Genomic DNA, 12,799 nt, shown 5'->3' with positions numbered 1-12,799 from the left:
GGAAACACACAAGATGACTCTAGAATAATTTTGTCACACAGTGTTAGCAACATGTGGAATAAATGTAGAGTAAATATGGGTGCTCAGAAAACAGCAGAACATATGCAATCACCTATGCTTTTTTTTTTTTCTTCCTTCTATAGCAAGGCATATTTCAGCTGGGCACATGGGACAGAGTAGAAAAAGCACCAGGAATAGGATCCCAGGATGACTTCTTCTGCGTATCTGTAGGGAATTTGTGAGGGGGTAGAGACCAACTAGTTGGTTATATAAAAATGGGAGTTTCCTGGCCAGGGAAATGGCTTTGATAGCCATTAATATGCAAGAGTTTAGTGAAAACAATTCATCTAGTGGTGTGGACATCTAAGCTAGAGCGCTGTTACCCAAACTTTCATGTGGAAGCATCACTAGATGATTTTGTTAATATTGACAGCTTTGATTCAGTAGGTGTTGGCTTGGACCTAAGGTTTTGCATAGTGACATAAAACTAGGATTTGCTAATTCAGATGTGCCTAGCTAACTTCTTGCTAAGCAACTGAAAAGAGAGAATAAGTTTCCAGTGCCGTGCTTGTTTGTTTTTCCTCCCTGCTGTAAATAAAACCTAAAAACATGTAGATTCTCTTAGAGGTTGGGCAGGGGTAATGAGCAGTCTGGAAGGCAGACAACTTCCCTGCCTAGCTTGTAGCTCTAGGGGAGGTACATGGAAAGAACCAGTTTGTGTGTTTGGCTCCTTTTTGCTCTCAGCAAGGTATTACAAACAAAGTTCGAAGTCAGGTTAAAAAGCAAATAGAACGTCTGGAAATTCTTGGGCTTCACTAAGTTGAAAAAGCCAACTGCTTAGGTACCCCTAAACACCAGAAGAGAAGACTTGGCTTAGAGATTTTCCATAGCCCATTAAGGCTTTTTCACAAACATAAATGAACAAGAAAACAACAGAAAACAAAGATAAACTGAGGCAAAAATCAAATTAATAGAGTTCTCTTTTCACTTAAGCCTGTTGCTTCAGATAATCTCAAGATTGTCATCATTAAAAAGATGTTAAGAATGGTTCGAGTGTAGAAGCCAGGGAATACGCCACGTTTAACAGCTGTTTCTAGAAACAACTGTGGGTGTGGTTCCTGGAACCTGAAACTGTCTGGAAGCAGTCAGAGTTTACTAAATATTCAATTTTAAATTACATTAAAAAAAGTAATACTGAAAAGCCTGGCCTACAAAAGCTCTCGATCCAAGTCCAAAGGCATTCCCCCAAAGAGGGAATATTCTCCAACATCCAGTTAACTCGTATTCGTAGGGCAAAGCTGGGGCCCACAGAGTGTAATGGACAATGGAGCTCTTCTCAAAGAGCAGAACCAGGTTCTACCCAAGGAACTTACTCTACTACTAGGGTAATGAGTATTCATAATTCCTGCCCAAGATTCCACCATTGCTATGAACAAGTAACTGCTATGAGTTTCACATTCTTACTTTTTTTGAGTTTTAACTGTGGTTATCCTGTTCCTGTTCCACTGTTGTTTTGTATTACATGTATGGGCATGAGGCAGATAATTTGTTTTATAGTGCATATGGCTCTGGGCCATGAAAAGACATATCCCAATCTGATGGAGAGGGTTGTGCATCATCAGACATCCTGCTTTTTGGGTTGGTATTGAAACTGAATAGAGAATTGATCTCTCTTCTTCACGGGTAAGAGTGTTTTACTGTAAGAAAGATACACACAGATGTTTAGGTGATCAGAGAGACAGATTGTAGTAGAGGCCACTGATTGTCCCTTTAAACTCATCTTTTTCTTTTTCTTAGGCAAAAGGCTGCCCAACTGGAAATCAGATTTCCAGCCTCACTGTTGCCAAGCATGGTTATATGACTAAATTCTTGCCAACGGCCTGAGATCTGAATTGAGGTGGGCAATATCCACTTTCCTTAAATTTTTGCCAACAGCCTGAGATCTGAATTGAGGTGGGCAATATCTACTTTACTTTCTTAAAGGATTTCCATGTTCTAGTCTTCTTTTCTTTCCCATACTGAATAGAGGGAACATGCTATTTATCACATACCATGATGGCAAAAATTCAAAAGTTTGATATCCTTTGTAGGCAAGGCTGTAGAAAATTGCATTCCTACACATTGTTGGTAGGAAGTTACCACAGCACTGGCTGATTGATTAAAAACAACTTAAGTGTCTAGCTATAAAAATTAAACTATGACATCCCCTCATTATATGTAATACTCTCCGGTTCAAAAAAATAATGAGGAAGCTCTCTGGACATACATGGTAACATCTCCAAAAAAAGTGAAATAAATTAAGAGGAATAATGATAAACACATATTTATTTGCAGAAAGAAATTCTATAAGGATACATGGGTAATTAATATAATTACATATGAAGATAGGTGACCATATGATTTGACATCCAAATGGAACAGTTTCTACAGTGAAAGGGCGTGTTATTAATAATCACTCCAGGACAACAGATGAAAATGGCACCATCCTGGACAAACGGGGATGCATGATCAACCTATATAAAGGGTACAAAATAGGACAAGAAATATATACGTTTTTATTGTATTTTACAACAGTACCACTCCGTGGTGAATTAGAAATAATTCGGTTTTTAGCACAAGTTTAGGACTGTCGTGAAGAACGAAGAACAACAGTAAACCACAAGTGAGATGCGGAACTCGATGACAACGCGGTAATTTTGGCTACCCGGCACTTACTGGAGTTGCACAGGCAACACACGCCTTTGAACTTCATCCGCCAATCCTAAGTGGGAGCGTGCGAGCCTGAGCCCGTGGGAGAATCCTGGGCGGGCCTCAGTCTTGAGTGGATCCTCGCGTCATTCAACTCTGGGGACGGACCTCGAGCCGGCTCTCATAGCGGACGCTCTGGCCCACACAGTCGCTACTCTGTGGCACCTCAGGTTCCCTCTAGCAGCACTCTGGAGGACTACGCTCGTTTTCTTTTTGGGGGTGCGAGGCCCGATAGCCTCTGCTGAGCTGGAAGAAAGATGGCGGCAGCCGTGCGGCAGGATTTGGCCCAGCTCATGAATTCGAGCGGCTCTCATAAAGATCTGGCGGGCAAGTGAGTATTTCCCAGGGGCCTGGGAGGTGGAGAGGGAACCCACAGACCTGTTCTCCTTGGGTTGATGGCGGCTTTGGAATGTGAGGCCAGGAGCCGGCCTGACGACCAAGGGGGCGGGCCTGAGGTCGTCTGCGGACGCAGATATTAGGAGCAGCAGAAAGCTGGTGCAGGGAACCCTTGGGGCAACAGACCTGGGGTGACTGTCAACATATTCTATCTTTGATAGCTTCCTTACCGGTTTCTTAAGCACGGTATGAGAGACGACTGCTCTCACGGCCTTCTTAGCCTTCCTTAGTGCCTCTTTCCATTGCTGCTGGCCTATCACACCAAATTCTGGTCTCTCTTTGGACCCCCCCCCCCTTTTTTTTTCTTTTTTGATTGAGAGAAAATTATATTCTGGGATTTTGATGAAGAGTTTTCTAGGAGATGGCTTCTTGAGGCTGGCGGGAGCTGAAGAGGTATGGCCGCTATCATGATCAGAACCACTTGGACCATCTTCTGTGAGTCCTTGTGTTTTAGGTTCTCTGCACCACCAACTCTGAACAGGGCCACGTAGGAAAGTCCTCACTACGTCGGTCAGGATGTCTAGATTCGTGATGTTTGCAGAAATCTGAATTATTTAGGAATTTCTTGGACTTTATGTTGAAGGTTTAGGTCCACTCCACATTAAAATTTGTGACATGTGCCTGTCATGAAGCAGTTATTCAGTAGTGTTAATCTTAGGTAGGTAGGTAGATATTGCCCTTTTTCTCTTTAGATAGATAGATAGATAGATAGATAGATAGATAGATAGATAGATATTGCCCCTTTTCTCTTTGTAGATTATGTAGCACCGTTCTTTTCTAATGAACTTGCATTCTGTTTAAAGTTTGAGTCTCAAGTTAATGGTAATATTTACATTCTGACAGCTGAGATCACATTGATCTATATTAATGGGATACACCTGCTCTAACCTGGCCGTTGAAACCTTGACTGTGCTTTATGTAGGCTCTGCTGTCTTTTCTCTGGTGGTATATGTAATCTAGTTTTATCAATGGGAAATTTAGCTATGTATCTTGGGTTTAACTACTGTGTACCGCAGTTTCCTCCTCATGAAAATGAGGATAATATGACTTATTCTTGTCTGAGGACAAAATGAGTATGTATATGTATATACACTTATATCACACATACACTTAGAGCAGTATCTGATGCCTAGTGCCACAAGATTGTCATTGGTACTATTATTATTATAAAGCAGTTAGTCAATACATATATTGACTTATTCCATGAGTTGTAAATAAGTTGAATGTGTCTTCCTGGCTTAATCCTTTTCACTTGCAGTTTTCACAGATTTGAGTGAAAGTCAAATAAGCATATATTTTTCACCATGCTCAGCTTATATTTCCCCCCATGCTTGCTTTCTTTTTTGTTATGTTGAAGAACACGAAGTACATTATTTATCGGAAGACATACCGTTTTTCAAGTATTCGCAGGATTCTGAAACTTAACCTAAGAATCTACTTCCTCAGCTCTGAATTGGGGATAAACAGTAGTACCTATCTTATAGGGTACTTTAGTTGTTTATTACTATGTAACAAACCAAAAACTTAGTGGTGTGAAACAGTTCTTATTTTTCAGGATTCTTTGGGTTGACTGGATTGTTTTGCTGGTCCAGATCTAGGCTTACTCATGTAGGTGCAGAGTCAGCTGGCAGCTCAGTTGGGGCTGGTGGAATTAAAATGGACTCATATATATCAGGCTGTTGGCTGACTGTGTTTCTCTGTGTGGTCTCTTATTCAGTGGTTCCTTACAGAGCCATGGGAGTGTTCCAGAAGGGTGAGAGTGGTAGTTGCTAGACTTCTTAAGGCGAGCCTTGGAAATCTCATAATGTCAGTTCTCTAAAACAGGTCAAAGTAAGTCACATGACCCTCCCAGATTCAAGGGAAGGAGAGATGGAGTCTACCTCTTTATGGGAGGAGTAGCCAAGTTACATTGCAAAGGGGCATGGGCAGATGGGAGTATGATTCATTAGAGGCCATTACTCTAACCATCTACCAGATGAGGTTATTATGAAAATAAAATAAATAATGTGCTTGATAACTCATAGCCAGTGCTTTCTGAGGAAAGTCTTGGCCTTGCCTGCAGGTATATCTGGTCCTTCATGGACAAGAACATGTCAGGATAATTATTTTCATAACAAAACAGTTCTGCCAGCTACATGTCTATGAGGAAAACACTCTTGAAATCTGTCAGTAGTTTTAGGATTTATGTTAGGAATTGAATGACAGAGGAATCCTTGTTAAGGAATGGCAGAGTACATTTGCTTCTAAAATACTGATACTGTGTATTCCCAGCAATTAGCAGAGTATCTGTAACAGAATAGTCCTTTAATAAGTATTGGGTTGAATCATTGAATAGCTAGAAAGGTGTAGAGCTTATATTTGAACCCAGGTTTGTCTACTCTAAAAAGCTTATTTTTAACCTACTTGCCTATACGTCTTTTCTTGTCCAATCTTCAGTAAGAAATGCCTTCTCAAGGGACGCCTGGGTGGCTCAGTCGGTTGAGCGTCCAGCTTCGGCTCAGGTCATGATCTCATGGGTTCTGTGTCTCCCTCTGTCTCTGCCCCTCCTCCACTCATGCCTGTCTGTCTGTCTGTCTGTCTGTCTCTCGGTCTCTCAAAAGTAAATAAACAGCAACAAAAAAAAATGCTTTCTCATAACCATGAATTAACAGAACATTCTAAAGTCGATGCAAGAAATTGGCCGTACGAGATTTCATTTTTGCAGATTTTATAAATTGCTTCTTTACGTATTATACATTGTGTTCATTATCCTCATACAAAGCTTTAGAAGAGGAGAACCTTGAAGAGGGAGCATTTGAATAGGTAGCTGTTGTGATAGCCTGTCTTATTTACTTGGCTAAAACCTACTAGTTCTTTGAAACTCAGTTGCAATGTTATTTCTTCCAAAAAGCCTTCTCTAAACAGCCACCAACACACATTCATAACTACCCTCACAGAGTACCTGGTTAGTTGCTGTTAGCCCAGTGGCAGACAATTTTTACTTCTACCATAGCACTTGTTTGTTTACTTGTCTGCTTTTTCAGTTGGAATGTGATCTCTTTGAGGACAAGTATGATCTTACAGATTATAGGTCTTTGTTCAGTTAATTCTGTAGAATAGGGCCTTTTTTTTTCCTTCTTCTCAGTTCTCTATAAGGAAGGTACCTAGAAGAGGATAGCAAGCCTTTGGAGTCTAAACATTTCATTTTACAAGAAGCTGTTAGCCTAGAGAAAAGAGAGTAACGGGAGACCTTTTAGCTTTCTTTGACTATTAGAAAGGCTATTTTGCAGAAAAGAAAATAGACTCCTCTATCTTACAGAGGTAGACTTTGGATTAGAACTTTCTAATAATAGAGTGGAATAGAAATGTCAAAAAATGGGGCACCTGGGTGGCTCAGTTAAGCATCTTAACTTCGGCTCAGGTCATGATCTCGCCTTTCATGAGTTCCAGCCCGCATCGGGCTCTCTGCTGACAGTGCAGAGCCCACGTCAGATCCTGTCTGTCCCCCTCTCTCTGCCCCTGTCCCTTTCGTCCTCTCACTCTCTCTCAAAAAATAAGTAGACATTAAAAAAAAAAAATGTGAAAAAATGGAGGACACACACACATATTAGAGGATAGACTGTTTAATCTCCAGGGCCCCTTGTAACTCAGATTCTCTGGTTCTCTGTTATTCCCACATACAAGTTTTAGTGGTTCCCATCTCAAGAGTGAAGTTCCTTATCATATAGTGTTATGTTTGTTTACATCTTTGCTTACATATTTTAATCCTTAACAAGTAATATTTACATTACATATGAGAAAACTGAAGTACAGAGGTGAAGTATGCTCGAGGCCACATAGCTAGTGGCAAGGCCATGATATATCCTATCTGTTTGGCTCATAGCCCTAAACTCTAAACACATGTACCTTTTGGACTTATATTATTTTCCCCAAACTGGACTACATTTTAGGTAGTGATTTTTTTTGGGGGGGGGCCTAGAATACCTGTCTGCCTCTACTCTTTCCCACTTGACACTATGTTGAAATATTTAGAATGCTTAAAGATCAACCTCATTTAGGAAATTATTCCTTCTAAGTATATTAGCACTTACCTGTTTTTGAGATTTTGTGTTTAATTTTCTGAAACATCTTTATGATATATCTGTGTGGATTTGTTTTATTTTATTTTTTATTTATTTAAGAAAATTTTTAATGTTTATTTTTGAGAGAGAGAGAGAGAGAGAGAGAGAGAGACAGAGCGCGAGCAGGGGAGGGGCAGAGAGAGAGGGAGACATAGAATCTGAAGCAGGCTCCAGGCTTTGAGCTGTCAGCACAGAGCCTGATGTGGGGCTCGAACTCACGAGCTGTGAGATCATGCATGACCTGAGCTGGAGTTGGCCACTCAACCGACTGAGCCACCCAGGCACCCCATGTGTGGATTTGTTTTAATATGTATCTGTCGTTTGGCTTTTGCTGTGAAATAAACCACTCTAAAACTTAGTGGATTAAAACAACAGTCGTTTACTTTCCTTATAATTAATTTGGTTGGCAGTTTGGGCTGGGCCCAGCTGGATGGTTCTCTGTTCCACATGGTCTGGGTTCCACATGAGCTCCTACATGTGTCTGTAGTCAGCTGCAGGGCAGGTAGGCAGTGCTGCTTCGGTCTGTTGGCTGGGGCAGTGGAGGTGACTGGGCTACATATTTCATTATCCAGTATGTTAGCCTGAGCTTGTTCATGTGGCCACAGCAGTGTTCCAAGAGAAAAGGATACATACAAGACCTCTTGAGGTCTGTCTAGGTTCAGAACAAGCACTTCACTTCTATCAAATTCTATTAATCAAAACAAGCCAAGATCAAAGGGTGGGGAAAAAAACTCTACCTCTTGATGTGAAGAGCTACAAACTCACATTCCAAGAGGGCATAGATACAGGAGGTGAAAGGATTGTGTTTTGGGCTCCTGGGTGGCTCAGTTGGTTAAGCATCCTACCACCTCAGGTCATGATCTTGCCGTTTGTGAGTTCGAGCCCTGTGTCAGGTTCTGTGCTGACAGCTCAGCCCTCAGAGCCTGCTTCAGATTCTGCGTCTCCCTATCTCTCTGCCCCTCCCCCGCTCACACTTTCTCTCACTCTCTTTCAAAAATAAATAAAAATAAAAAAAATATTTTTAAAGAATTGTGGTGTTTGTTTTGTTTTTGTTTGTAAATATTGCATTACCCTGGCTGTGCTTCATTGCAGTTGTTGAATAGGATAGATTAGATTCTTTTCATAGTCCTGAGATGTTTCAGCTATATATCTTTTTTTTTTTAATTTTTTTTTTAACGTTTTATTTTTATTTTTGAGACAGAGAGAGACAGAGCATGAATGGGGGAGGGGCAGAGAGAGAGGGAGACACAGAATCGGAAGCAGGCTCCAGGCTCTGAGCCATCAGCCCAGAGCCTGACGCGGGGCTCGAACTCACGGACCGCGAGATCGTGACCTGAGCTGAAGTCGGCCGCTTAACCAACTGAGCCACCCAGGCGCCCCATCAGCTATATATCTTCAAATGTTGCCTGTGTCCCATTCTGTTTTACTTCTCTAGGACTTCAGTGAAATCCCTCTTAGTTAGGCCCTCTTACTAGGACCTTTACGTCTGTTACTCTGTCTTCTGTACTTACCATTTCAGTGCTTTATTCTGGGTAGATTTTTCTTTTATTTTTTTATTTTCTTTTATTTTTTAAATTTTTTAAATGTTTTTTTTCCAATATATGAAATTTATTGTCAAATTGGTTTCCATACAACACCCAGTGCTCATCCCAAAAGGTACCCTCCTCAATACCCATCACCCACCCCTTCTCCCTCCCACTCCCCATCAATGTTTAAATGTTTATTTTTTGAAGGAGAGAGAGACAGAACATGTGGGTGGGGAAGAGACAGAGGGAGACACAGAATCTGAAGCAGGCTCCAGGCTCTGAGCTGTCAGCACAAAGCCCGACACGGGACTTGAACCCACAGACTGTGAGATCATGACCTGAGCCAAAGTTGAATGCTTAACCGACTGAGCCACCCAGGCGCCCCTAATTCTGGGTAGATTTTTCTGACCTGCTCCTAGTTTATCATTTCTTAAAAAGTGTCATCTGCTCTTCAGATCATCATTGAATATTTAAGCTTGGTTATAGTATTTTTTAATTCTATAGTTTTTGGTGGTTCCTTTTTCTTTTAAATATATTTAAAAAATTTTTAATGTTTATTTATTTATTTTTGAGAGAGAGAAAGAAAGAGTGCAAGTGGAGGGGCAGACAGAGAGAGGGAAATAGGATCTGAAGCCAGCCCTGCACTCACAGCAGAGAACCCAGTGCAGGGCTTGAACTCACAAACCACAAGGTTGTGACCTGAGCCAAAGTCGGACACTTAACCGACTGAGCCACCCGGGCGTCCAGTTTTTAAAAGTTTTTGTTCTAAGTAGGCCCCACGCCCAACACAGGGCTTGAACTTACCACCCTGAGATTGAGAGTCTGAGCCAGCCAGGCATCCCAGTGGTTCTCTTTTCAAATGACACTTTTTATGGTTTTCAGTTTCTTGCTGAAACTTTTTTTTTTAATAGTTTATTGTCAAGTTAGCTAACATACAGTGTATACAATGTGTTCTTGGCTCAGGAATAGATTCCTGTGATTCATAACTTACAACACCTGGCGCTCATCCCAACACGTGCCCTTCTTAATGCCTATCACCCATTTTCCCCACCTCACCCACTCCCCATCAACCCTTAGTTTGTTCTATGTACTTAAGAGTCTCTTATGGTTGGCCTCCCTCTCTGTAATTATTTTTTTTCTTTCCCTTCCTCTATGGTCTTCTGTTGAGTTTCTCAACTTCCACACTTGCTGAAACTTTAAAGCTTGAGTTTATCTTTGTAAACATATAATTGTACTACAGTCTTTCTGATAGCTCCAGTACCTGGAGTCCCTGCTTGTTGCTATTGTCTATTGCTTTTGTTGATTCTAGTTCATATTGTCATGTGCCTTGTAATCTTTGTTGGGCAAGTTATTTAAAAATATACTTTTAGAAACATTTGGAGGCTTAGAATGTAATCTTTCAGAGAGGATTTTCATTTTCTTCTGCCAGTCGCCTGAGGGTTACCGAGCTATGACAAAGGCTTCAGAATTTTTTGGTTTCCCTAGATGATCCTTAGTAATCTTATTTCCAAAGTGCTAGTGTTTCCTCTTTTGACAAGCATGGGATTCTCTCTCTCCCTCTTCCTCTGCCCCTCTGCAACACACGTACTCTCTTTCTCTCAAAATAAATAAAACTTAAAAAATATAAAAATAGGGGCGCCTGGGTGGCTCAGTCGGTTAAGCGTCTGACTTCGGCTCAGGTCATGATCTCACGGTTCGTGGGTTTGAGCTCCACATTGGGCTCTCTGCTGATGGAGCCTGCTTCGGATTCTGTGTCTCCCCCTCTCACTGCCCCTCCCCTGCTCACGCTTTGTCTCTCTTTCTCAAAAATAAATAAACATTAAAATTTTTTAAAATAAATAAATAAAAATATATATGCGTGTATATAGATACGTATATATTTTAAAGTACATTGCATTAAGTACATTACTCTTAACAGTAGAGACCAATACATTTTCTCACATACATACATCTGTAACAACTTAATCCAGAACAAGCTGGGGAATATTTACAGCATGCCCAGTGGTTCCCTCATGTCCCTTCCCAGTCACTACCCAGTCACTAGGAATAGATGAGATTAGTTCTTCTATATCCCTACCAACACTCAGGTTTGTTAGTGTTGTTAAAATATTACTCATTCTAGTGGAAGTGTAACGGTATTTCCTGTGCTTATAATATGCATTAACCTAATGAGTATTGAGGTTGAGTACCTTTTAGTATGCTTATTGGGCATTTGGATATTATCTCTAGTGAAGTGCCTATTTAAACATTTGGTCTGTTTTTTAATTGGGTTGTTTTTTACTGACTTACAGGCATTCTAAATATATTCTGGATAGGAGGGTTTTAGTTTTTTTGTTTTTTTGCCAAATAACACGGATTACAAATCCATGGATTACAAATATCTTTACTGGCTTTCATGTTTTACTTTTTTTTTTTTTTTCTTTTAAGAGTTCAGCTTTTTATTGAACAGATTACAGAAGAGGCATAGTGAAAGAGACCAGAACCCATGTCATCAGACTCCTCTGATTCTCCTTTCTTGGCTTCCACTTCCTTCACAGCGAGGGACTGCAGTAGTGGAAAAAGCGGGACCTCCTGTGGTGTAGCACTAGCTGCTGGGGCGGGTCCTCTAGCCCCTACCTTGCTGATGAGGCTCCTGATGCTGACATTGGCCAGGGCCTTTGCAAGCAAGCCGTGCCAGAAAGGTTCAACATTCACACGTGCTGCTTAAGGAGGGCATTGATCTTTATCCATCACCATCACCTCATTGTTCTTCAGGATGAGGGCGGAGTTGCTCCTGGCCAGCTCCAAGACGGAGGCCATGGAGCCGGCAAGTGCTAAGCAAGTTCTGAGCAAAAGAGTCATGAGCCAGTGCTGAGCGCTGAGCACTGACCGCTGAGCGCTGAGCGAGCTGATGCTGGGGCTCCTGGTGTGCTAGTGCTAGTCTCAGGATGAGATGAGGGCCTCACCCCAGCGCGGCATTAGATTCCTCAGAAGGACTGAGCATCTTAGCAGGAACAGAGGAAACAATGCGTCACTTTTCTAATGGAATTTAATGGCTATTGATAGATATTCTTAATTTCAAAGAAACATCTGTTTTTTTATTCTTACAAAATTTTGTTTCTTGTGGTAAGAACTTTTAAGAATTACTCTTTTAGCACCTTTCAAATATGCAATACACGGTATTATTATCACCAGGATGTACATTATATCCCCATGACTTATTTGTATTGTAATTGGAAGTTTGTACATTTTGACCTCTTTCACCCATTTTGCCCATTCCCCTTTCCATGCCTCTGGCAACTAGCAATCTGATCCCTGTATCTGTGAGCTTGGTTTTGTTTTGTTTTAGATTCCACTGTAAGAGAGATCATTTGGTATTTGTCTTTCTCTGTCTGACTTATTTCCCTTAGCATAATGCCCTCAAGATCCATCCATCTTGTTGCAAACAGCAAGATTTCCTTTTTTATGGCTGAATAATATTCCATTGTGTTTACATACCACATTTTCTTTATCCATGCATTCATTGATGGACACTTAAGTTGTTTCCATATCTAGGCTATTATAAATAATGCTGCAGTGAACATAGTAATTTACATGTCTTTTTAAACTAATATTTTCATTTTCTTTGGATAAATACCCAGAAGTAGAATTGCTGGATCACAGGGTGGACTTTTTATTTTTTATTTTTTTTATTTTTTAAGAGAGAGAGAGAAAGAGAACAAGTGGAAGAGGGGCAGAGGGAGAGAGAGAGAATCTCAAGCAGGCCTCACACTCAGAGAGGAGCCTGTCATGGGGCTGATCCCATGATCCTGGGATCATGACCTGAGTTGAAATCAAGGAGTCATACACTTAACCAACTAAGGTACCCAGGGACACCTTTTTTTTTTTTTTTTTTAAGGAAACTTCATATTGTGGGTTTGTTTGTTTTTTTGAGGAACCTTCATACTGTTTTCTATAGTGGCTGTACTAATTTACATTCCCACCAACAGTGCATGAAAGTTCCCTTTTCTGCATCTCTTCACCAACACTTGTTAGTTCTTCTCTTTTTGA

General features: G+C 40.9%; 1 protein-coding gene and 1 pseudogene across 2 annotated transcripts in view; one reads left to right on the top strand and one right to left on the bottom strand.

Moving 5' to 3' along the window:
- The first annotated feature begins 2,782 nt into the window (after positions 1-2,782).
- Positions 2,783-12,799, top strand: part of COPS4 (COP9 signalosome subunit 4) — a 43,013-nt gene continuing 32,996 nt past the window's right edge. The window contains exon 1 of one of the 2 annotated variants that reach the window (XM_030313552.2): positions 2,783-3,079. In XM_030313552.2, the coding sequence (XP_030169412.1) occupies positions 3,006-3,079 (74 nt within the window). In that variant the 5' untranslated portion in view covers positions 2,783-3,005. The remainder of the gene's footprint in view (positions 3,080-12,799) is intronic. The other variant, XM_030313553.1, reaches the window with a different exon arrangement.
- On the bottom strand, positions 11,191-12,122 carry LOC115512482 (annotated as a pseudogene).

The sequence above is a fragment of the Lynx canadensis genome, chromosome B1 (genome assembly GCF_007474595.2).
Source record: "Lynx canadensis isolate LIC74 chromosome B1, mLynCan4.pri.v2, whole genome shotgun sequence".
Taxonomy (NCBI): Eukaryota; Metazoa; Chordata; class Mammalia; order Carnivora; family Felidae; genus Lynx; species Lynx canadensis.
This window is presented reverse-complemented; position numbering and strand designations above follow the sequence as displayed.